The following is a 27368-nucleotide window of genomic DNA, read 5'->3' as shown; positions in this document are numbered from 1 at the left end:
TGATGAAGTGGACAGGAATCGCCGGAATTCAACCCGATCGAGTACGATTGGGTTGATTGACACCCCCCTGCTGGTGGCCGGTTGGCCGCAAGTCTGCAGGGGGTGGCGTTGCCCCAGCAGCTCTTTCAAGCTGCTGGTGCAACGCTGAATACGGAGAGCGTATTGGTCTCCGCATTCAGCAATGTCTGTCGGACCTGATCCGATCAGGTCCGACAGACTTTTCATAAATAGGCCTCTAGGAGTAAATTAGAAAGTTGCTTAAAATTGCATGCTCTATCTGAATCATGAAAGAAAAAAAATTGGGTTCAGTGTTCCTTTAAACCTGCCATTAAGATACACAAAAAATCTAGACATTAAAAAATGGGATATGAAACTCAAAAAATGTATTTTGTGATTCAGACAGAGAATACAATTTAAAAAAGTTTCCAATTTCCTTCTATTATCAAATTTGCTTCATTCCCATGGTATTCTGAGTTTGAGATACCTAGGTAGCCATCTAGATCATTACATGGCAGGAAATAGTGCTGCTATCTAGTGCTCTTGCAAATGGATAACAGTCTTGCAAAACTGTTGTCATATAGTGCTCCAGAAATGGGCCGGGTCATAAGCATTACGTTCCTGCTTTTTAACAAAAGATACCAAGAGAACAAAGACATATTGATAATAGAAGTAAATTAGAAAGTTGTATAAAATTACATGTTCTGTCTGTATCATGAAAGAAAACATTTTGGGTTTCATATCCCTTTAAATGAATCAGTTGGACCTGATGTGGGCATATGGATGACAGGGACTGAGGTCTCATCATAGCCCCTCTCACATCTCCAGATTACCTACAGGTCTTCCTGTATATGGACACCTAGCAAGCCTAATGGTAATATACAATACAGAGACATATACAATACATAGACACCGGCTGCCATGAAGAACAATAAAAGAATGGATGCCTCACTAGTCAGAACAAATCTGCCAAGTTCTAAGGAACATATTAACTAGCTTGTCGAAAATGTATTACGCTTAAAGGGACATTATACACTAGATTTTTATTTGCATAAATGTTTTGTAGCTGATCCATTTATAGAGTCTATACAGTTTTTTTTTTTTTTTTTTTAAAAATATATAGTTTCGCTTAATTTTTAAATAACATTGCGCTGATTTTCAGATTCCTAACCAAGCCCCAAAGTTTTAAAGTTTACTGACGTATACTACCCAGCTTGCTCCTGTTTGTGTAAAGAGTCTTTTCATATGCAAAGGAAAGGGGAGGGGGGGGGGTCTATTTTTTTTGGTATTCAACCATTTTCAGTGGGTGTTCCACCTAACCTTTTCAACAGAGCTAAACTGGGAGCTTCTAAGTAAGTTTTTAAACGGTTTTATACTGGATTTTTAGATCAGTATTTGTGCATCTTATTCTTTATAGTAATGTCTATTACATTCCGTTATATGAAAATTGTATACTATCCCTTTAAAGGGATGCTAAACAGTCTGTTTCATTGTTGTAATAAAAAAGTACTAAGCAGTTGCTTATACTTAATAGAAATCATTGCAAAATGTATTATTCATCTATTTAAATGTATTTTACCTTTTTATTTATTTTTGTTACACTACATTTGGGCTTCCTATCACAGTCCTACTAGGAGGAGGCCTTTTATCTAAGCCCAATGTCATGTAACTTCTAGGTTAGTGAATAGACTAGATAACAGGGAGTCAGATTTGCTCATGCCCAGAACTGACAGAATAAGACTTAAGTTTAGAAAATCCTCTGCCCTTAAAACACTGAAGACAGGGCTACACTCAGAATTTTGTTTTTACCAAAGGAGCTTTGTTGTGTACAATATATTGTACATATATATATATAATATAGGGATTAGAGAGTTTGTCTTACTCTTCCATGTTTTTTCTTACTCCTGGATTCTTTGTGATTCTTGGTCACTGATATTGGTTTGTATGCAAAAATGACAAAAATGTTTTTGTTATTTCTCTCTTGTTTACAGTTATGAAAATACTTTATATATTATAGACCTTTAAAATAATGACAAGTATAGTTGTATATTACACACTGGCCCCCACACCACCTACATGAAAATGAGAGCCCTCATTGGAAAGTGGGGACGTTGCTCTTTCTAAAGAGGGGATTGTTATGAAACCAGTGAAAACTTCTTTGTGAATCAGAGTGGTCTGTATCTTTAACATTTATCTAATATGTGTGTGTGTGTTTGACAGAATTTTCTTTTATTGAATTACAATACATAAGCATGTACTTTAATATATGGCAATATTTGAGTTTGTCTACAAACTAAAGGTGTTTGCTCAGTTGAATAAAACAAGGTATGATTTGCGCAGGTACCTCACTGAAAAAAATACATGTAAATGTAATGGGGTAGATTTATCAAGCAGCGGATGCTGCTTTCTACGCCCATCGTTCAGGCTCTCCTGAAACGGAAGTTCAGAAGCAGCAGTCGTAAAATACGATCCGGATGATTGACAGCCCCTGCTAGCGGCAGATTGGCCTCCAGTGAGCAGGGGGCTGCTTTGCACAAGCATTTGAATAGAAATGCTTGAGCAATGATAAATGCCGACAGTGTATGCTGTTGGCATTTGGCGAGGTCAAGCAGACATGATTCCCTACAGCGAATCGAGTCCGCTCAACCATTGATAAATCTACCCCAAATGAGTGCAGTTGACTAAAAACAGCTTTAATACAGGGTATAAAATGGCTTAATTCAGTTATTTTTGCCTAAGTCTAAAAAAGTAAATTCCTCTCTATGACAATCTTTTGGAACATTTATAAATTGTGAACGTGGTATTAAAAGTACAGCCAATTGTTTCTGAGAAGACTAAAATGACTCTTCACTAGAGGATGAGCTGGTGTATATTGCTGCTTACAACTCAACAGAATAAAAATGTACCCTCTGAGTGACAGCTGTTACTAGGGTGCCAACCCCCTTATTTCCAGTGATCTCCTTTATTTGCCCAAACCTTTTTACAAGCTCCCAGGTTCAGTTACTTATGTGCTCTTAGAACATTTTTTACCCTTATTTTTTACATGTAAAATCTTAATCTCAAACATTTAATATTGTACTCTTGTACTCTTATTTGGTCAATAATTTTGATATATCTGACAGTATAATGTCTTTGTTCCCACTGTGCCTTAAATGAGTAATAGTATTTAGGGATTTGCAGAAAGTTTTTGAGTGTATTAACATACCTCCCAACATTTCAAAATTCAAAAGAGGGACAGCCCCCCCCCCCCCCCCCACACGGTAAAAAATTGAAATGTGGTGGGAAGGAGCAGGGACGGGGCTTAAAAAAATCATAAGACCAAAGTAATATAAATAAAATTCTAAATAAAGTCATATCTTTTAATACTCTTAGGTAGCAAATCAAACACAAGCTCAAACCACTGGTATAGCTATGTGAGCTATGTATTTAATTGGCCTTTGCAGAGACAGTGCTAAATATTTTTATCTTAATTAGACATTTAATAATAGATTCTTTAAAACTGCTCTCTGCATTCCCCCATTAATATTCTAGATTCTGGCCTTTAAAGTCAGCAAAAATGCCCAGTAACACACTACATAGCATACACTTACACATGCAGATACACACACACACACTACATATCATACACTTATACAGGCAGATACACACACACTGCATAGCATACACTTATACAGGCAGATACATACACACTACACAGCATACAGTTATAGATGCAGATACACAGACACTACATAGTATACACTTATACATGCAGATACACACACACTACATAGCTTAAACTGATACATGCAGATACACACACTACATAGCATACACTTATACATGCAGATACACACAGACACTTATAGATACAGATAGACACACACACTACATCAAATATATGGGTATCTGTAATTCATTGAATGGGGTCCTTGGGTTGGCAAGCACAGTAGCTGGCAGTCTGAGGCTGCCACTGTCCGTTACCCTCATATTAGCACTGCTCATCATATAAAACTGAAGGCATGCTAGTATTATCACCAGGGTTTAGACGTCATCACTACTAGAGGTTAGAGGTCACCATTACCTGAGGTCAGAGTGTATACAGCCTTCTTACTCCTGCTTAACCCACACACTAATTCTTTTCCACAGGGAATCTAACAGGTATCTAACAATGGGAGAGAAAAGCCAGATGCTTCTGAGTAACCCAATAGAATTTTTTTTAATACATGGGGCAATGTGGGACAGATTGCTAGCAACCCGGGACAGACCCCTAAAATCGGGACTGTCCCGCCAAAATCGGGATAGTTGGGGGGTATGTATTAAGCTACACTTGAGTGAATGAAGATGATTTATATGAAGAATTTTGTTGTACCAAACTGTATCAAATTGTAAAATAAAGTGTTATTTCTCCAACATAGGTGTGTCCGGTCCACGGCGTCATCCTTACTTGTGGGATATTCTCTTCCCCAACAGGAAATGGCAAAGAGCCCAGCAAAGCTGGTCACATGATCCCTCCTAGGCTCCGCCTACCCCAGTCATTCTCTTTGCCGTTGTACAGGCAACATCTCCACGGAGATGGCTTAGAGTTTTTTAGTGTTTAACTGTAGTTTTTATTATTCAATCAAGAGTTTGTTATTTTGAAATAGTGCTGGTATGTACTATTTACTCAGAAACAGAAAAGAGATGAAGATTTCTGTTTGTATGAGGAAAATGATTTTAGCAACCGTAACTAAAATCCATGGCTGTTCCACACAGGACTGTTGAGAGCAATTAACTTCAGTTGGGGGAACAGTGTGCAGTCTCTTGCTGCTTGAGGTATGACACATTCTAACAAGACGATGTAATGCTGGAAGCTGTCATTTTCCCTATGGGATCCGGTAAGCCATGTTTATTACGATCGTAAATAAGGGCTTCACAAGGGCTTATTAAGACTGTAGACTTTTTCTGGGCTAAATCGATTCATTATTAACACATATTTAGCCTTGAGGAATCATTTTATCTGGGTATTTTGATATAATAATATCGGCAGGCACTGTATTAGACACCTTATTCCTTAGGGGCTTTCCCAAAGCATAAGCAGAGCCTCATTTTCGCGCCGGTGTGGCGCACTTGTTTTTGAGAGGCATGGCATGCAGTCGCATGTGAGAGGAGCTCTGATACTTAGAAAAGACTTTCTGAAGGCGTCATTTGGTATCGTATTCCCCTTTGGGCTTGGTTGGGTCTCAGCAAAGCAGATACCAGGGACTGTAAAGGGGTTAAAGTTTAAAACGGCTCCGGTTCCGTTATTTTAAGGGTTAAAGCTTCCAAATTTGGTGTGCAATACTTTTAAGGCTTTAAGACACTGTGGTGAAAATTTGATAAATTTTGAACAATTCCTTCATGTTTTTTCGCAATTGCAGTAATAAAGTGTGTTCAGTTTAAAATTTAAAGTGACAGTAACGGTTTTATTTTAAAACGTTTTTGTACTTTGTTATCAAGTTTATGCCTGTTTAACATGTCTGAACTACCAGATAGACTGTGTTCTGAATGTGGGGAAGCCAGAATTCCTATTCATTTAAATAAATGTGATTTATGTGATAATGACAATGATGCCCAAGATGATTCCTCAAGTGAGGGGAGTAAGCATGGTACTGCATCATTCCCTCCTTCGTCTACACGAGTCTTGCCCACTCAGGAGGCCCCTAGTACATCTAGCGCGCCAATACTACTTACTATGCAACAATTAACGGCTGTAATGGATAATTCTGTCAAAAACATTTTAGCCAAAATAAACACTTGTCAGCGTAAGCGCGGCTGCTCTGTTTTAGATACTGAAGAGCATGACGACGCTGATATTAATATCTCTGAAGGGCCCCTAACCCAGTCTGATGGGGCCAGGGAGGTTTTGTCTGAGGGAGAAATTACTGATTCAGGGAACATTTCTCAACAGGCTGAACCTGATGTGATTGCATTTAAATTTAAGTTGGAACATCTCCGCATTCTGCTTAAGGAGGTATTATCCACTCTGGATGATTGTGACAAGTTGGTCATCCCAGAGAAACTATGTAAAATGGACAAGTTCCTAGAGGTGCCGGGGCTCCCAGAAGCTTTTCCTATACCCAAGCGGGTGGCGGACATTGTTAATAAAGAATGGGAGAGGCCAGGTATTCCTTTCGTCCCTCCCCCCATATTTAAAAAATTGTTTCCTATGGTCGACCCCAGAAAGGACTTATGGCAGACAGTCCCCAAGGTCGAGGGAGCGGTTTCCACTTTAAACAAACGCACCACTATACCCATAGAGGATAGTTGTGCTTTCAAAGATCCTATGGATAAAAAATTAGAAGGTTTGCTTAAAAAGATGTTTGTTCAGCAGGGTTACCTTCTACAACCAATTTCATGCATTGTCCCTGTCGCTACAGCCGCATGTTTCTGGTTCGATGAGCTGATAAAGGCGGTCGATAGTGATTCTCCTCCTTATGAGGAGATTATGGACAGAATCAATGCTCTCAAATTGGCTAATTCTTTCACCCTCGACGCCACTTTGCAATTGGCTAGGTTAGCGGCTAAGAATTCTGGGTTTGCTATTGTGGCGCGCAGAGCGCTTTGGTTGAAATCTTGGTCGGCTGATGCGTCTTCCAAGAACAAGCTACTTAACATTCCTTTCAAGGGGAAAACGCTGTTTGGCCCTGACTTGAAAGAGATTATCTCTGATATCACTGGGGGTAAGGGCCACGCCCTTCCTCAGGATCGGCCTTTCAAGGCAAAAAATAAACCTAATTTTCGTCCCTTTCGTAGAAACGGACCAGCCCAAGGTGCTACGTCCTCTAAGCAAGAGGGTAATACTTCTCAAGCCAAGCCAGCTTGGAGACCAATGCAAGGCTGGAACAAAGGAAAGCAGGCCAAGAAACCTGCCACTGCTACCAAGACTGCATGAAATGTTGGCCCCCGATCCGGGACCGGATCTGGTGGGGGGCAGACTCTCTCTCTTCGCTCAGGCTTGGGCAAGAGATGTTCTGGATCCTTGGGCGCTAGAAATAGTCTCCCAAGGTTATCTTCTGGAATTCAAGGGACTTCCCCCAAGGGGGAGGTTCCACAGGTCTCAGTTGTCTTCAGACCACATAAAAAGACAGGCATTCTTACATTGTGTAGAAGACCTGTTAAAAATGGGAGTGATTCATCCTGTTCCATTAAGAGAACAAGGGATGGGGTTCTACTCCAATCTGTTCATAGTTCCCAAAAAAGAGGGAACGTTCAGACCAATCTTAGATCTCAAGATCTTAAACAAGTTTCTCAAGGTTCCATCATTCAAGATGGAAACCATTCGAACTATTCTTCCTTCCATCCAGGAAGGTCAATTCATGACCACGGTGGATTTAAAGGATGCGTATCTACATATTCCTATCCACAAGGAACATCATCGGTTCCTAAGGTTCGCATTCCTGGACAAACATTAGCAGTTCGTGGCGCTTCCTTTCGGATTAGCCACTGCTCCAAGGATTTTCACAAAGGTACTAGGGTCCCTTCTAGCTGTGCTAAGACCAAGGGGCATTGCTGTAGTACCTTACTTGGACGACATTTTGATTCAAGCGTCGTCCCTTCCTCAAGCAAAGGCTCACACGGACATTGTCCTGGCCTTTCTCAGATCTCACGGATGGAAAGTGAACGTGGAAAAGAGTTCTCTATCCCCGTCAACAAGGGTTCCCTTCTTGGGAACAATTATAGACTCCTTAGAAATGAGGATTTTTCTAACAGAGGCCAGAAAAACAAAACTTCTAGACTCTTGTCGGATACTTCATTCCGTTCCTCTTCCTTCCATAGCTCAGTGCATGGAAGTGATCGGGTTGATGGTGGCGGCAATGGACATAGTTCCTTTTGCGCGCATTCATCTAAGACCATTACAACTGTGCATGCTCAGTCAGTGGAATGGGGACTATACAGACTTGTCTCCGAAGATACAAGTAAATCAGAGGACCAGAGACTCACTCCGTTGGTGGCTGTCCCTGGACAACCTGTCACAAGGGATGACATTCCGCAGACCAGAGTGGGTCATTGTCACGACCGACGCCAGTCTGATGGGCTGGGGCGCGGTCTGGGGATCCCTGAAAGCTCAGGGTCTTTGGTCTCGGGAAGAATCTCTTCTACCGATAAATATTCTGGAACTGAGAGCGATATTCAATGCTCTCAAGGCTTGGCCTCAGCTAGCGAGGGCCAAGTTCATACGGTTTCAATCAGACAACATGACAACTGTTGCGTACATCAACCATCAGGGGGGAACAAGGAGTTCCCTAGCGATGGAAGAAGTGACCAAAATCATTCTATGGGCGGAGTCTCACTCCTGCCACCTGTCTGCTATCCACATCCCAGGAGTGGAAAATTGGGAAGCGGATTTTCTGAGTCGTCAGACATTGCATCCGGGGGAGTGGGAACTCCATCCGGAAATCTTTGCCCAAGTCACTCAGCTGTGGGGCATTCCAGACATGGATCTGATGGCCTCTCGTCAGAACTTCAAAGTTCCTTGCTACGGGTCCAGATCCAGGGATCCCAAGGCGGCTCTAGTGGATGCACTAGTAGCACCTTGGACCTTCAAACTAGCTTATGTGTTCCCGCCGTTTCCTCTCATCCCCAGGCTGGTAGCCAGGATCAATCAGGAGAGGGCGTCGGTGATCTTGATAGCTCCTGCGTGGCCACGCAGGACTTGGTATGCAGATCTGGTGAATATGTCATCGGCTCCACCTTGGAAGCTACCTTTGAGACGAGACCTTCTTGTTCAGGGTCCGTTCGAACATCCGAATCTGGTTTCACTCCAGCTGACTGCTTGGAGATTGAACGCTTGATTTTATCGAAGCGAGGGTTCTCAGATTCTGTTATCGATACTCTTGTTCAGGCCAGAAAGCCTGTAACTAGAAAGATTTACCACAAAATTTGGAAAAAATATATCTGTTGGTGTGAATCTAAAGGATTCCCTTGGGACAAGGTTAAGATTCCTAGGATCCTATCCTTCCTTCAAGAAGGATTGGAAAAAGGATTATCTGCAAGTTCCCTGAAGGGACAGATTTCTGCCTTGTCGGTGTTACTTCACAAAAAACTGGCTGCTGTGCCAGATGTTCAAGCTTTTGTTCAGGCTCTGGTTAGAATTAAGCCTGTTTACAAACCTTTGACTCCTCCTTGGAGTCTCAATTTAGTTCTTTCAGTTCTTCAGGGGGTTCCGTTTGAACCCTTGCATTCCGTTGATATTAAATTATTATCTTGGAAAGTTTTGTTTTTAGTTGCAATTTCTTCTGCCAGAAGAGTTTCAGAATTATCTGCTCTGCAGTGTTCTCCTCCTTATCTGGTGTTCCATGCAGATAAGGTGGTTTTACGTACTAAACCTGGTTTTCTTCCAAAAGTTGTTTCTAACAAAAACATTAACCAGGAGATTATCGTACCTTCTCTGTGTCCGAAACCAGTTTCAAAGAAGGAACGTTTGTTGCACAATTTGGATGTTGTTCGCGCTCTAAAATTCTATTTAGATGCTACAAAGGATTTTAGACAAACATCTTCCTTGTTTGTTGTTTATTCCAGTAAAAGGAGAGGTCAAAAAGCAACTTCTACCTCTCTCTCTTTTTGGATTAAAAGCATCATCAGATTGGCTTACGAGACTGCCGGACGGCAGCCTCCCGAAAGAATCACAGCTCATTCCACTAGGGCTGTGGCTTCCACATGGGCCTTCAAGAACGAGGCTTCTGTTGATCAGATATGTAGGGCAGCGACTTGGTCTTCACTGCACACTTTTACCAAATTTTACAAGTTTGATACTTTTGCTTCTTCTGAGGCTATTTTTGGGAGAAAGGTTTTGCAAGCCGTGGTGCCTTCCATTTAGGTGACCTGATTTGCTCCCTCCCGTCATCCGTGTCCTAAAGCTTTGGTATTGGTTCCCACAAGTAAGGATGACGCCGTGGACCGGACACACCTATGTTGGAGAAAACAGAATTTATGTTTACCTGATAAATTACTTTCTCCAACGGTGTGTCCGGTCCACGGCCCGCCCTGGTTTTTTAATCAGGTCTGATAATTTATTTTCTTTAACTACAGTCACCACGGTACCATATGGTTTCTCCTATGCAAATATTCCTCCTTAACGTCGGTCGAATGACTGGGGTAGGCGGAGCCTAGGAGGGATCATGTGACCAGCTTTGCTGGGCTCTTTGCCATTTCCTGTTGGGGAAGAGAATATCCCACAAGTAAGGATGACGCCGTGGACCGGACACACCGTTGGAGAAAGTAATTTATCAGGTAAACATAAATTCTGTTTTTTTAAGTAACTATTGTATAATTTGTCGATTTCCTGTGTGAAATTTGTCAATTCCTTATTCTCCCTTACTTTCTTCTTATTGTTGTTTTATTTTAAAAAGAGAGCTTATTCTCAAGTATTAAACTTTCCTGAATAGTTTGTCTTATGGAGGAAAAAAATGTATAAAGGTTTAACAAAAATACCATCTGAAAACATATTTATTTATTTATTTATAAAATATTTTACCAGTAAGGATACATTGAGATTTCTCTCGTTTTCAAGTATGTCCTGGGTCCACAAAACATTGCATTGATACAATAGGGTACAATAAAATACAAAAACAATAATAATACACAATATATGCAAACATTTAACATAGAGCAGGTACGAAATATATAATCAACAATGACAGGAGCATTCTGTTTTGAGATATGTATAGAGGGATCTCTTAAAGGATATTAGGCATGGGGAAGGTTTGAAAGTGTACGGGAGGTCGCTCCATAATTGTGGTGCTCTGTAGGAAAAGGAGGATCGAGCTGCTTTCTTTTTGTATTGAGGCAGACTAAATAATGTGCTGGTATTGGATCGGAGGTTATAGGAGGTGGGAACAGCCGGGGAGAGCATTCTGCTCAGGTAGGGTGGGAGCTTCCCAGAAAAGCTCTTAAACACAAGGCTGGACAGATGGAGGGTGCGTCTGGATTCCAGCGACAGCCAGTTTAGTTCTTTTAGCATGTCACAATGGTGGGTCCTGTAGTTACATTGTAGCACAAAGAGGCAGAACGAGTTATATAACATAGAAAAAGGAGTTCTATAAAATGCGTCAATTTAGAGTGCAATCAATACATAAATTTAATTGGCTGGAGAATTTGGTGTGAGTTCTAATGTCAGGGCCCCAAAATACAGAAATTGATAAACATTACTAGTCAGTTTGAAAAGTTACTAATCTACTATATTCTACATAAAGGCTAAATTTCTTATCCGTGTCAGTTCTTCCCTGGACTAGTGGAAATGGTAATGTAAGGTAGCAAAGTCTCCTGAAACAGAATTAAAGGGACAGTCTACATTAAAATTGTTATTTAAAAGATAGATAATGTCTTTACTACCCATTCCCCAGCTCTGCACAACAAACATTGTTATATTAATATACTTTATAACATTTAAACCTCTAAATTTCTGCCTGTTTCAAAGGCTCTATTGACAGCCTCTTAATCACATGCTTTTGTATTTGCTGTTCACAACAGGAGACTGCTAGTTCATGTGGGCCATATAGATAACATTGTGTTCAATGAAGTTATTTAAGAGAAGTTATTTAAGATTTAGCACAACACAGTACTAATTGCAAGTCAATAGATAATAAATACAAAGTCATGTGATCAGGGGGCTGTCAGAAGATGCTTAGATACAAGGTAATCCCAGAGGTAAAAAGTATATTAATATAACAGTGTTGGTTATGCAAAACTGGGGAATGGGTAATAAAGGGATTATCTATCTTTTAAAACAATAAAAATTCTATTGTAGACTGTCCCTTTAAGGGCCTGGGCCACCTAGTGGTAGTGAAAATCCCTGTGTGTGTGTGCATTGCAACTTTGTTGCAAGGTGATGTGTGTTTTTCTACTCACCAGATATAAGGTCAGGAAGAGGGGGGAGTAAGGCCTCTTCTTCCTTGGATCTGCAACAGTGAAGTTTCCCCAGGACTCCCTCCCCATTTTCAATGTTAGTACCTTTGCAGATAACGTGGTGGTCATTCAGGCAAATGGCTCCCCTTGAGGTTGCTGGTGTTCTTAGGGCTATAGGCGGTGATAGGGTTAGTCGGCCTAGTCGTGGTAAGCCCTTGGCTTTAGATTTGGTGCTCCCCGAGAGGAATTTGCTGTATGGCTCATTTCCTCTGTGCCTTAAATGTTGGATTGGCGGTATGTTACATCTTCTAGTAGTGGGAGGTCATGGCCATATATTTTAAGTCCGTAGGGGTGCCAGTCAGGCTAATGGACGGGGTGATGTCCCTAGGTTGTGCCCTGGGGTACCCTGCCCCACAGGTCTAGTTGCTGAAGATCCCTTAGGGCATTTGCAAATCATGATGGAATGGGGCAGAGCCTTGTTAAGGTTCCCCCTCCATTTAAAATCCTTCTTGGCCTTGACCTCTAGCTATATGGGGTTACATTTTTTGCTAGCAGCTAGTTTATTATTATGACTTCTCAAAGTCAAAGTTATTATTTAAATTGTTAAATAAATGTGGCCATGATATCATCTTACACCCAGCTCTCTATGTTTGTGTCTTATTTATGGGACTGTTTTTAGTAAGTTAAGTTAAAGTGATTGTAAACAAACAGGTGGGGCATCAGCCCTTATGTCCAACTCTGTCTTTAGTACCAGGCTTAATAGCTGTTAATGTTTTTTAGTGTACCTAAGTGCAAATAGAAATATGTTCCTTGCAAATTACGTGATATATAGTATGTAATAACCTGCTTCTCCTTTTCTATAGAGACCTGAAGAACAACCTGATCAGTCGCATGGAGCCAGGAGCTTTCTTGGGGTTAACAGAATTGAAGCGATTGTGAGTATGTTTGACCTCTGCAATACATGTGTAGAGTGTCTCTTTTTTATTAAACAATTACTGATCAGAGCAAAAATACCTATAGAAACACAACTGCAGGAAACAAGATGTTAATTTATTTAAAATAAAAACAGACTTGACTGATATGTTTTTATATAGCAAGACAACAGACATATATTTCAATTACAAGGTTTTTACTGTCCCTTTACTGTCCTTTTGTGAGCATGTGCAGATGAACCTTTCAGTTATATATATATATATATATATATATATATATATATTATAGGATGTGCATTCGGAGCATTTATTATGAAACGAATGCCGAATATGCCTGTTGGCAGCAGCATGACAGCATTCGCCTATTTTCAGGGCCAGATTTCTTCTTGTGGATTTGCACAGGTCTTAGTGTGTTGTACTTTTACAAGAAGAAATCTGGCTTAGAATATAGGCAAAGGCTGCTGGTGGTGCCATGTTCAGCATTTGAATGTTCCAAATGCACATTCCTAATACCCCTAGCATATATATACAGTTGAGCTCATAAGTTTACATACCCTGGCAGAATTTATGATTTCTTGGCCATTTTTCAGAGAATATGAATGATAACACAAAAACTTTTCTTTCACTCATGGTAAGTGTTTGGCTGAAGCCATTAATTATCAATCAACTGTGTTTACTCTTTTTAAATCATAATGACAAAAGAAACTACCCAAATGACCCTGATCAAAAGTTTACATACCCTGGTGATTTTGGCCTGATAACATGCACACAATTTGACACAAAGGGGTTTGAATGGCTATTAAAGGTAACCATCCTCACCTGTGATCTGTTTGCTTGTAATTAGTGTGTGTGTATAAAAGGTCAATTAGTTTCTGGACTCCTGACAGAACCTTGCATCTTTTATCCAGTGCTGCACTGACGATTCTGGATTCTGAGTCATGGGGAAAGCAAAAGAATTGTCAAAGGATCTGTGGGAAAAGGTAGTTGAACTGTATAAAACAGGAAAGGGATATAAAAAGATATCCAAGGAATTGAGAATGCAAATCAGCAGTGTTAAAACTCTAATAAAGAAGTGGAAAATGAGGGGTTCTGTTGAACTTAAAACCAAACTACAGTCAGGTAGACCAACTAAAATTTCAGCCACAACTGCCAGGAAAATTATTCGGGATGCAAAGACAAACCCACAAATAACTTCAGGTGAAATACAGGATATGTGGTGTGTCTGTTTCAAGATGCTCAATAAGGAGGCACTTGAAGAAAGATGGGCTGCATGGTCGAGTCGCCAGAAGAAAGCCATTACTACGCAAATGCCACAAAGTATCCCGCTTACAATACGCCAAACAGCACAGAGACAAGCCTCAAACCTTCTGGCACAAAGTCATTTGGAGTGATGAGATCAAAATTGAGCTTTTTGGCCACAAACATAAACGCTACATTTGGAGAGGAGTCAACAAGGCCTATGATGAAAGGTACACCATTCCTACTGTGAAACACAGAGGTGGATCGCTGATGTTTTAGGGATGTGTGAGCTACAAAGGCACAGGAAATTTGGTCAGAATTGATGGCAAGATGAATGCAGTATGTTATCAAACAGAACAGAATGTTATACCAATAGTATGAGGTAAAATCTTAATCTTACAGAAACCTCTGGGAGAGCAGCATAACATTGTGAATGGATTAATGGAATTAATTTACCCCAAAAAAACAAAAAACATTGCAGCCATGTATATACAGCATCTTGCTTTATAATTAAAACTGAATCTATATTTCAGGATGAATAACCTTTAGATTATAATGTATCAAACTATCTTTAGATAGATTTTTCTTTTAAAAAAAAACATTTTATTTAAAACTATTTAATTTAAAAAAATCTGATTTAAATAAAATAAAATCTGATTTTTATTTTTTTTAATGATTGATTTGTATCCACCCTGCTGGCAGACCAGAGTAACAGTACAACATTAAAAATCAGCCTAGTTGGTATATATAGCCTGATTGGGGTTTTTATTTACACAAAAAAGCTGACATTTTTTCGTTGTATTAAAATTATATTCCAAACATAGAGGTTGTATTATTATGATAATTATAAGGACTAATATGAGAATTAAAATTAAATAAAAGTTAAAGTCCTCTCAAGTCTGTTAGTATTTTTTTAGTTTTTAATGTTAAAGGTATAGGAAAGTCAAAATTAAACTTGCATGATTTAGATAGAGCATGTCATTTTAAGACACTTTTAAATTCACTTATATTTTTAAATGTGCATCGTTCTCTTGGTATCCCTTGTTGAAAAAGAATACGCACATATCATACAGTAGTGGGAGCTAGCTGCTGATTGATTCCTGCATACATTTGTCTCTTGTGATTGGCTAACTAGCTGTGTTCATCTAGCTGCCTGCCAGTAATGCAATGCTGTTTTCTTCAGCAAAGGATGAAAAGAAAATGAAGCAAATTTGATAAGTAAATTGGAAGGAAGTTTAAAATTAAATCTTTTATTAAAATCATGAAAAAAATTGGAGTTTCCTGTCCCTTTAATAATAACGTTAAAAAAACTCATAATGAAATGTTCTGAACTTCTGGTTTTACATATCTCAATATAAATCTGAAACCAAAAAAACATGCGATCCCTACAACACTTTTTTTATCCTTTATAATGTGTAAATCTCCTGGTTAAGGTGCTGTAGTCATTTTTCTTGTTGGGTATGGGGTGGGGCACAATATCTGTGTTTAGAGTTTCTATTTAATGTCTGATAAAAGACATAAATTGAAACCCATCTTTCCTGCAAGGTACCATCACTGATTCCTGTCTGCAATCAAGAAATGTGTGAACATGTTTTTAACATTTGTTTGGGCCATTTTACAAACTCTTTTCTTTTTTTTACTCTGGTGCCTTATCAGATTCCTGTTTTTCCTCCTCTGTCTCCAGCTACACCAACTCCTTAACACCCTATACAACTTTACATATTTTTTCATTTCTTCTCACAACAGCAAGCTCAGACTTAACACCTTCTCCCCTACTTGTGTTTGTCAATGTAAGTGTAGTAATGTACATTGTATAGTCTTACATAGGGCTATATTACAAGTGGTGCACTATTTGGCGACTTTCCTGGAGCATATACTTGGCTAGAAGTAAGCTTTTTGCTCATGTCGGGTAGCGCATATTACAAGTTAAAAGGATTTCGATATTGCAACTACGTTAACTTATTCTCCCCTATAAACTTCAATGGAGAGAGTAGAAGAAAAAACTAACACTTATCAAGCTCGCACTAACCCGAGAAGAGTTATGAATATTTCACATTCCAATGTTCTTTAATTACAGGAAAATGTTATTTTTATTGTAAATATATATTTCTATACATATCTGTATGCACCTATAACTATATTTCTATTCCTATAGAAATATAGATATAGATCTCAGCATTACGGTGTTGACACCGTTTACATGACTACTCACACACGGCCTTTGTTTACATCGGCAGTGTCTGATGATGTCATCCAAGGGTGCGGCGGCGTCTCCCACCGATGTAGCCTGTCTTCTGAGCACTCTGGAATACAGATGAGTGGCACCCGGTTTAGGTATTTCACTTCTTTGGGTATATAAGGGTAGGTTTGTGTTGGTGTATTTTATGTCTGTCACAGCCTCCATTTGACAAAGGTTCCAGTGAGAACCGAAACGTTATGGGTTAAGGCCCTGTTTGTTTTCTTCCGTATTTGGATAAAAGGCTTTTTGTACTGAATCCTGTGTTGCCTGCTTTATTGGTATTACCTTTACACCTAGGCCGGGTGGGGTATACTAGGACTATATATATATATAGTGTGTTTAGTGCAAACATTTTTTAATGCACTACTCTTTACTCAAGGTTTTCAGCCATGCTAACCTGACAAGCGTAAAATGGTTTACTTTCCACTTGTAATACAAGCACTATTTCCGCTATCGCTTGCGTGCAACCGTTAGAGCACCACTTGTAATCTAGCCCATAATGTCTTATTGTAATATTTTATTGTACACTTATGATTGTAATGTATCTTTTGTATAGAGCTGTGTAAAATGTAAGAATAATTGTATATATATATACTGATCCTGAGTTATTTTTCTATTTTAGGGACATCTCAAACAACAGGATTGGTTGTGTGGACTCTGCTTCTTTCAAGGGATTGAGCAGTCTGTCAAGACTGTAAGTTTACTTTATATACCACGTTATTAAATGTTGCTTGGAATGTACTCCTATAAACATAATGTCTCTTTAAGGAGCATTTTTAAGGAGCATTGCATACAGTAGAATTACATAATCAGCAAAGGCATAGTAAAAATAAAATGCAAGAGCTCTTTGAATTTTAAATGATCAATACTTTTTCTACCAAATTTCAAAATGTCCTTTAATTTGCCAGACCCCGGTATCATGTGACAGCCCTCAGACAATCACAGACTAATATACGTATACACAGTGAACTATTGCACATGCTCAGAATTAGCTGGTGCCTCAGATTTTGTATATATAAAAAGATTGTGCACATTTTAATAGCGGAGGTAAATTTTAGAGTTTCTTTAAACAACATGCCCTATATATGATTCAAGAAAGTTTACATTTGGCTTTGGTCTCAGTTTAATATATATACCGTAATGTCGGCTAGAGGTGAATTCATGTGATATGCAACTCTAGTTTTGTTTCTGAGCCCCATCTCTGTTCTATACTTACATACTTAAAGGGACAGTCTAATTAAAATTATTTAGATAGGGCATGCAATTTTAAACAACTTGCCAATTTAGTTTGATTATCAAATTTGCTTTGTTCTCTTGGTATTCTTTGTTGAAAGCTAAACCTAGGTAGGCGCATATGCTAACCTCTAAGCCCTTGAAGGCCGCCTCTTATCTCAGAGCATTTTGACAGTTTTTCACAGCTAGACAACTAGAGTATGTGAACACAATTGGGAAAGAGAGGTAGTAAGACTACCTCTCTAAAAAGAATACACATAAAGCACTCAGGGTAACTTATAAATAGCAACTAATATCGTACTTGAGATTATATCAGATGGGAGAACAACACACATATAATTAAAATGTAACTTTTATTGGGGTTGGATAAAATTAGGAAAATACAACTAAAATCACTCTTAGGTACTTTACGTAGTGTATGTATAAGGTAACTTATAGAAGATAACTGTGCTTAGTATTCAGTGTGTAATACAGGATTGTTTGTTACTACTGTGCTTTTACTGATAATGATGACGCTGAGATTAGTATCATTAACAGATTGCCACCTCTGTTTTATAACCACTTTTGTATAGTAAAGTTGTATTAATAATGCTGTGATGATGCAACTGGTGCACCAACTGTATAGCAATCTTGTTGCAATATTTATAGTGACAACAACTAAAAAGATAAAAATAACACTGTTTGCAGTATTGTTCAGCGTTTTTATAGCTGATACAAGAGGTATATAGTCATTTTATTACAATGTTGCTAGTTGTAATTCTCTAATATTACCAGTCATATACGAGGAGACCGCTCAGTTATAGAACTGGCCTGTTGCTAGTATTTGCACAGCGGAATTATTAGTGTACTTTTATCCTTACCGCATATTATTACATACAGTAATGTAAAACAGGCTTAGTGTGACACAGTTATAAATGGTGGTATAGTCCTATTGATGTGCGCAATTGGAGAAGTAAACCCGTTGCTCGTATGTATAAAGATACAATGAGGCCTATTTAACAACGGTCTTGCGGACCTCATCCGACAGTGCAAGACCTCGCTGAATGCAGAGAGCAATACGCTCTCCGTATTCAGCGTTGCACCAGCAGCTCACAAGCATTATACAATATTGTGGAAAATGATTTAGCTAAGACACAGAAACACCTGAAGCTATCGGCATTTGTACCTAATAAACCTTTTGCTGCTACATCTATGTCCTGTCTTATTTGTGAGAATACATCACATATTAAACAGACAATAAAGTCAAAATTAAACTTGTATGTTTCAGTTAGATCGTGCAATTTGAATTGACTTTTATGATCAAATTTGCTTTATTCTCTTGGTGTCCTTTGTTGAAAAGCATACATGGGTAGGCTCAGGAGCAGCAATGCATAACAAGGAACTAACTGGGGATTGGTGACTATACATATATGCTACTTGTTATTTACACTGGTAATGTGTTCATTTAGCTCCCAGTGGTGCATTACTGCAACTCAGCATACCCATGAGTACTCTTCAACAAAGGATAATAATAGAACAAAGCAGATTTTATAATAGAAGTACATTAGAAAGTTGTTTAAAATGGTGTGCTCTATCTGAATCATGGAAGTTTAAAATTCACTTTTCTGTCCCTTTAAACTGCACATAACATCTGACCTACCTTGACATTTACCCTAATTAAAGGCTTTTCCTATGCATAGTTATAATGTCATATACCTCCTGCATTCACCCTATATAAACCCTTCTTGCATCTCTTTTCCCTTCCCATACACCCTTTAACTGTTTATGCTTGCTATTCTGTTCATATGCAGCATATTATATTCCCACAGCTGCCTATGTGAGACATATATTTGTCTATAGACATCACATCAATCCTGGCGTCATGTGAAATCTACATTCTGTCTTCACCCTTCACTCCCAGAAGAGCAGGAGACACTTCTATCTGGAATAAAATGTATTAAAAACGGAATCTATTTATTCTGGCAGAGGCTTTGCACAGAGCCTAGAATACACCCTCTTATTTCACGAACCACAAAGATGAGAAAAGTATACCCGCTTCTTAAAATACACCCACTATTAAAATGCCAGCCTCACTCTCACACGTTCATGGCCATTTATTTCTCTGACTAAGCATTTGCCTGACCAAGTTTATTTTTGGACAATAAAATTATCGTCCTTTTTTCTATTCTCCTTCCCAACACTTCAGAGCTATTTGTGGCTTAGGAACAGCCGTCTTCTTCCATATGCTGGTATAAGGCGACTGCATATTTCCAACCCAAGTAGCTGTGGAGAGCAGTTTGCAATTAGGGTGTATATGGGGATCTGCCCCCAGCACATACAGTGTGGGCTGTAATTATACCACATTGTGGTATGTCCACCTTTTATCTCTGCCAAGATTCACCACAATGTCAAATATTCTGCTTCTGAACATTTGTTCTTCAAATTACGCTTTATTTTCTCTGTCTTTAATAGCATATACAAATATTATTCCCATCTATGAATTTTTTTCTTATATTTTCCTTTAACATTTTGCTGATTTTGCATTTCACAATTTTAGTCATACCAGATTTTGGATATTTGGATTAAGCATCCATATTATTTGCTCATCTGATTTCTATTAAACTTTATTTAGGTATTTAATTGTAATCCAATTATGGTGAGCTAGTCCCAATGTAATCTTCAGTGATGTTCAGTTAATAAAGAAGGATGGAATTCAGGTAAAGATAAGGCATTTTAGTAAAAGAATGCTTTAGAAAAATATCTATAGACTGACATTTTGTTTCATGTAGAGATGAATGATAATAAATAGAGTGATTTTGCACTGAATGATTCCAGATCCTATAATGATCCCAAAAGTGCAAAACATCAAAACAGTTCATGATTAGAGTTATCAGTAGTATCAGTTACCTGACTCGGTACCTGACTGCTTTAGATTAAAAGTAAGTGGCAGAGAATAGTAAAGTCAGAATTAGAGCTATATGCTTTACTGTCCTCACAGCATTCACATTAAAACACATGACATGTTGAATTGGCTCCTGAGATGTGAAATATAAAATGTTCCAAATAAAAGGAGATGCTGTTGCTTCAGGACAGTAGCCTGGGGTGCCACAAAGGCTTAGAATTTGAGCACATTTAGCAGCCCTCATGCTCTCACTCCCATTGACATACGAAACAGGGGGCAACCTCACAGATTTTTAATGTGGAGCAAATATACTTTTTTAAACTTTTCTATATAATAGTTTAACTGTATAATTGGGCAAGCATAGTGCTGTATACACACACTGTATGTAATAGTAAGAGTGAGCATTACAGCTCTGTGAAAATGGGGCATCAGCAGAGACCAACTGAGCTGTTTATGCTTGTTGATTCCTAGCACACTACAGCTGCCTAGGATCAGCTAGCACTGTGTGCCTTGGTCAATTCCCCCACACTACCTTTTACAGTACTTGCTGTAGAAGGAGGGGAGACATGAGTGGGTGGATGTCCTGACACAATATCTACAACACTGCTAGGAAAGAGGTTTTGAAGGTGATGGAGGTGAGCAGCAGAATGGTCATTAAAGGGATATGAAACCCACATTTTTTCTTTCATGATTGAGATATAGAGGACGATTTACTAAAGTGCGGACGGACATGATACGATGTAGCATATCATGTCCCCCACACATCACTTAATGCGACTGCATACGCTGTCTGCATTTATCATTGCACAAGCAGTTCTGATGAGCTGCTTGTGCAATGCCGCTCCTGCAGATTCGCTGCCAATCAGTCGCTAGCAGGGGGTGTCAATCAGCCCTATCGTATAGGATCGGGCGGATTGAAGACCGCAGCTTCAGAGGCAGGGGACGAGTTATTGAGCAGCGGTCTTTAGACCGCTGCTTCATAACTACTGTTTCCAGCAAACCTGAAGGCTCGCGCAGAAACAGGGGCATCAAGCCCCATTTGGAGCTTGATAATTTGGCCCCAGAGCATGCATTTGTAAGCAACTTTCTAATTTACTCCTATTATCAATTTTTCTTCGTTCTCTTGGTATCTTTATTTGAGAAGCAGGAATGTAAGCTTAGGAGCTGGTTCATTTTTGGCTCAGAACCTGGGTAATGCTTGCTGATTGATACGTAAATGCAGTCACCAATCAGCAAGCGTTACCCAGGTGCTGAACAAATAAATGGGCCGTCTCCTAAGCTTACATTCCTGCCTTTTCAAATAAAGATACCAAGAGAACAAAGAAAAATTGATACTAAGAGTAAATTAGAAAGTTGCTTAAAATTGCATGCTCTATCTGAATTAGTAAAGAAAAAATGTGGGTTTCATATCCCTTTAAGCAGGTCCTTGAGTGACCAAGGTAGCACTCCCATGAGAAGGAGGCAGCACCAGGAGGAACTAAGTGCACGTGTATAGTGTTCTGCAGCAAACTTCTCTGCTCTGTACCCTGCTGCAGCTATATACAGTGCCAAAGGGCTTTATATTTTGTTGCTTCCCCTGTCATGTGATAGCAGCAATAGGAAGATCTTAGCTGGTCATATCCCCTCCCCAGTGTGACACGCTGCTGCTGCAGAGCAGTTTTCTGCTTAGTTTAGAAACTACAACCGCTCCACTGGGGCTTCTTAGTCTGCAGAGTCCACTGTCTGTGTCAATACATGTTTAAGCCAGGTGCATAATGTGCATTGTATAATAATATATAACTTATATTCACTGAATTAATGCTTTCTTTTTTCACGTCACTTTCAAAGTATTTTTAAGGTAAACACCCATTGTAACTTATGTAAAGGATTTAGTTAAAACAAAATGAACGTTAAAGGGATAGGAAAGTCAAAATTAAACTTTTAATACACTTTTTTAAATTCCCTTCTATTTTCAAATGTGCTTCCTTCTCTTGGTATCCCTTGATGAAAAAGAATATGCACATATCTTACACTAGTGGGCGCTAACTGATAATTGGTGCCTGCACACATATGTCTCTTGTGATTGGCTAACTAGATGTGTTTAGCTAACTGCCTGTAGTGCAATTCAGCAAAGAATAACAAGAAAATGAAGCAAATTTGAAAATATAAGTAAGTTGGAAAGTTGTTTAAAATTGTATGTTCTATCCAAATCATAAAAGAAAATGTTTAGGTTTCCTGTCCCTTTAAAGATTGGTAAACCAGGTTACATACATTAAAATATATGTGTGAATATAAATGTTATGTACATGCACGCACATATTGACACTTTTCTATACAAGTTTCTAAGGACACAGAACTACTTATGCTGACCCCTCTGGCACTACCATTAGCAATACCTTGTCTGAAGAAAGAAAATAGTAGTAAAATACAGAATGCTACTAATTAGGTTTTTTTTAACAATTTTTTTAAAACACCATCAGTTTAATCTTATTTGCTGTTTTTTTTATTATATATATAGTTATCTAAACCCGTTTATAGGTGTCAGGTTAGAAAATGTCCAGAAGAAGACCCAAATGTTAGGGCGAACTTAAACAACACCCTTGCACTCTGAGTTTAATCCAGGATGTGACCCCACGACAACCTCTAAAAAACAATGTACTCACAATATGGAGCAGAGTTAGCCTGAGTCCAAAGTAATTCAAGATATCAGCCAAATAGACTTCTGAGTAAGGAACTGGTTTCAGGAAATGTCTTCCACAGAATCAGGAGAGCAGGGATAGTCCACTTATACTCAGACAGAGGAAGGGTAAAACAAGAAACAGTTAATAATGCAGGAGTAGGTAACTTGTTATCAGGCAGTTTGAGGGTTAACACTGTGTAGTCAGTCCTTGCAGAGTTTGGCAACAGGTTATCAGGCAGTTTGAAGGTTAATACTGAATTGTCAGTACATGCAGAGTTTGACAACAGGATATCAGGTAGTTTGAGGGTTAACACTGTGTAGTCAGTCCTTGCAGAGTTTGGCAACATGTTATCAGGCAGTTTGAGGGTTAATACTGAATAGTCAGTACTTGCAGAGTTAGACAACAGGATATCAGGTAGTTTGAAGGTTAACACAGATTAATCAGTACTTGCAGAGATTGGCAACAGGTTATCATGCAGTTTGAGAGTTTACACTGAATAAACAGTACTTGCAGAGTTTGGCAACAGGATATCAAGCAGTTTGAAGGTTTACACTGAATAAACAGTACTTGCAGAGTTTGGCAACAGGTTAACATGCAGTTTGAGAGTTTCACAGAATAAACAGTACTTGCAGTGTTTGGCAAGAGGATATCAAGCAGTTTGAAGGTTACACTGAATAAACAGTACTTGCAGAGTTTGGCAACAGGTTATCAGAAAGTTTGAGGGTTAACCCAGCATAGTCAGTCTTTGCAGAGTTTGGCAACAGAAAATCAGCAGTTAGAGAGTTTCCACAGCGAAGTCCTCACAGGAGCCACAAAGAGGAACAAACAAACGGGCACTGAAGAAACAGGAAGCCCGGAATAAAAAGCCTGGTAGTGACATCATCAGGAAGGGGCGGCTCAGACTACCTGCCAATCAAGCACACAGAGAGGACCGCCGGAGCTTCCCAGCGGCCGAGCGTGACAATAGGGTTCGATTTATCAAGCCCTTCGCCTCGCTACGACTGCAGGTTCTCACAAGAGAACATGCAGTCAGTATTTATCAAGCAGCGGTCATTAGATTGACAGCTCCTGCCCGCGCGTGATTGGCTGTGCGCAGGCAGGGGGCAGTGTGGCACGAGAGTGCAAAATTGAGCTTGCATGCAATGCTGAATACCATCAGCCGATTGCTGGCCCACCAGAGGCGAGTTGAGGCGGACAGGGGCGTACACAAATCGAGCCCATATGGGTTAGACTGAACTTAAAATTGTCTTTATTTATTTGTAACAAGATGTATTCTATATTTCTGTATCTTTTATGCTACCCACGTACCAAAGCACTGTTGGGATAATATGAGCATGTGTGTGGTGGTGAGTTTCTATATTAGTAATATATGCAGTTCTGTGATGCAAACACATCTTCCCTAGGAATGCTGGATTGTTACCTTTATACATGTTTGTAGGATCTATCTATCTATCTATCTTGTTCCTCTGTGTGCCAGATTATAGGATTATATAGAAAGGTAGCATGCTAGCTTTATGGACAGATGCTAGGACAAATAAAATTTTAATTTACACTGACTAGCTGGGCTTACTGTAATATATGCTTTGTTTACATTATGGCTATGGAAACTAAGGCACAGGGCCCACATTGCACCTTCCAGTTCTTTACATCTGTGACTCCATTCCCCCTCCAGCACAACTCTTCTTCACTTCCCTTCTCATGTATCCTCCCTTCTCTGTCTCTCCTCTTTTTCTCTCTTCCCCTTTCCCTTCCTTATTTCCCCTCCTCCATTACCAGTTTCTCGTTCCTTTCTGCTTCGTTGTTTCTATTTTTCTCCTTTTCTCTCTCTCTCTCTTTCTTACCTTTATCTCGCTCTTCTTTCCTCTCCCTCCTCTTACCTGATAAGTTTGCAACTGTTTTGTTTTCTAGATATTTTATATTATTTGTCAGATATTATTTGATACTATGTTCTTAATTGTATTAAGACCAAAATGATCAAGAAATTAGCTTATCTAGATTTAATATTAAAGGTGCTCATCAAATGTATACGTGCTAAGGGCTCGATTTATCAATCAAGGGTGGACAGGGGCGTACATATTCGCTCCTATCCGCCCAAGCTCTTCTTTGGCGGGCAGCAGATTTAACTTTGCACACGAGCACTATTTTGCGCTCGTGTGCAACCCTTCGCGGGCAGGAGCTGTCAATCTCCCTGGTCGGACAAAAGCTAAGAGGTGGAGAAGAGGGTAAGGAAGCAGAAGTCTGATAACCACTGTTTGATAAATCCTGACCGCAGGTTCTCTTGTGAGAACCTGCAGTCGAAAGGGAGGAAAAGGGCTTGATAAATCGAGCCCTAATAATCTATTATTAAGTAATTTGTCCGTTTTTCTGTGCTCTGATTTTGTTGACCAATAACATAACATTAAATTAAACACACTGTTTATCTAAATTAATTTCAGTTCCATAAATTGCACCCCACACTCAAATATCACTTGCCTCTCCTAAATATTTATTGTCCCCCCTAAGATGTATCTGTGGCCCTGTGCTTCTTGTACCTTGCTTGTTGTTTAGGAGACATAAAATGATGGTTACACATATTTGGCCTACTCGAACTTCTAGGCCTACCCCTTGAGAGTAGGGGAGTGGCCTGCAATAAAAACACACCATGGTGGAGTAAAAGATCCTTGACCCAGAAATGGCTAACATTTTAGGTTAATAGACTTGTTTTGAAAACAATATGAAAGACACAGAGCACAAGCATCATCCCTGATATACTAAAAGTAAACTTGAACTTCCTCCTCCTCTCAGTCCTGGTATGTGTGTATGAGGCCTAAACAAATAAACCCCTCCCTCACCACTGGCATGCAAGGGCCAGAGATCAAAATAACCAACTCTGCAAACAACAAGGCCTCACTTCAGTAAATTGGATAAGGTTCATAAGTCAACTGGGGGTCTCATGGACTGAGCTCTGAAATGTGAAATTAAGCCAAAATACACTAGAATAAAACAAACATTTCAAGCTTCTCTGGAAACTTAAAAAAATAGAAACAATATGTTAATAACATTTAATATTTTAAAAAATGACATCAATAATAAAATATAGTGAAAGAGAGAGACTACAAAATCTATATATTTGTCTCTAAAATTGCAATGTTTGGCTTGGTGGAAAGGCCTAACACCAAACCCACAGTACTCTGGAAGCAAGAGCTGGGATGCTTCCCAATAAAAAGTTATAGTCTCCTTTCAATCTGGCAACTCATTGCAGTTTGCAGTTGATTCTAGGTAAAGGTCTACTTACATAGCATATAAGCGTGCCTTAACTTTATTTGTTTTGCTTGTAAAGAGCAGAGGGGTTAAATACAAACTTAAAGGGACAGTCAACACCAGAATTTTTGATGTTTAAAAAGAAAGATAATCCCTTTATTACCCGTTCCCCAGTTTTGCATAACCAACACAGTTATAATAATACACGTTTTACCTCTGTAATTATATTGTATCTAAGCTTCTGCTGACTGCCCCCTTATTTCAGTTGTTTTGACAGACATGCAGTTTAGCCAATCAGTGCTCACTCCTAGGTCACTTTACGTGCATGAGCTCAATGTTATCTATATGAAACGTGTGAACTAATGCCCTCTAGTGGTCAAAATGTATTCAGATTAGAGGCAGTCTTCAAGGTCTAAGAAATTAGCATATGAACCTCCTAGGTTTAGCTTTCAACTAAGAATACCAAAAGAACAAAGCAAAATTGGTGATAAGAGTAAATTGGGAAGTTGTTTAAAATTGCATGCTCTATTTAAATCATGAAAACATTTTTTGGACTTGACTGTCCCTTTAAGGCTGTTCCAGTAAAACAGTACTAGTACAGAACTGAACATCATTGGTAAATCAATCAGAGGTTGCCTATGATTGTAGCCACCAATCACTAACTGTGTTCAACTCAGGATTGCCAGTGCAGTGACTCACCAGCACTGACTTCAACTATGTGTTTAACCTCTTTGCTATGTTAAACAAACTGTTTAAGCAACTATATAACATGATCTAGCACATTAGAAAATGTTATTTTTGCTCATATATGTCCTTTTAATTTGTTTACCCTTAGTTATCATGTATTTTCCATTTATTTTTATATGATCACATTTAGACTGCACGCTTTAGAAAATAAATTGATGGCTAAGCAGATCTTGCGCGATGCATACCCCTAGTGACGCTTAAGTAAAGATTTGGTCAAACCGATTGGCTATTTAAGTGATTTCCAAGGGAAGAAGCCCATAGGGGACTTTAAGCATATACCTTGCCAGTCATGTAGGCTAGAGAAACAAAGCATTGGGATAATTAAAAAAAATACCTTGCCTTGTTAATATTTTGCA

The 27368-nt window shown here is 39.0% G+C and overlaps 1 protein-coding gene across 1 annotated transcript in view; it reads left to right on the top strand.

Annotated features, from left to right (window-relative positions):
* ADGRA2 (adhesion G protein-coupled receptor A2) overlaps positions 1–27368 on the top strand; it is a 415622-nt gene that overhangs the window by 324868 nt on the left and 63386 nt on the right. The window contains exons 3-4 of the mRNA XM_053717749.1: positions 12705–12776; positions 16874–16945. Of these exons, the coding sequence (XP_053573724.1) occupies positions 12705–12776; positions 16874–16945 (144 nt within the window). The remainder of the gene's footprint in view (positions 1–12704; positions 12777–16873; positions 16946–27368) is intronic.

The sequence above is a fragment of the Bombina bombina genome, chromosome 6 (assembly GCF_027579735.1).
Source record: "Bombina bombina isolate aBomBom1 chromosome 6, aBomBom1.pri, whole genome shotgun sequence".
NCBI lineage: Eukaryota > Metazoa > Chordata > Amphibia > Anura > Bombinatoridae > Bombina > Bombina bombina.
The sequence above is the reverse complement of the archived record's forward strand: the minus strand, read 5'-3'. Positions and strand labels throughout refer to the sequence as shown.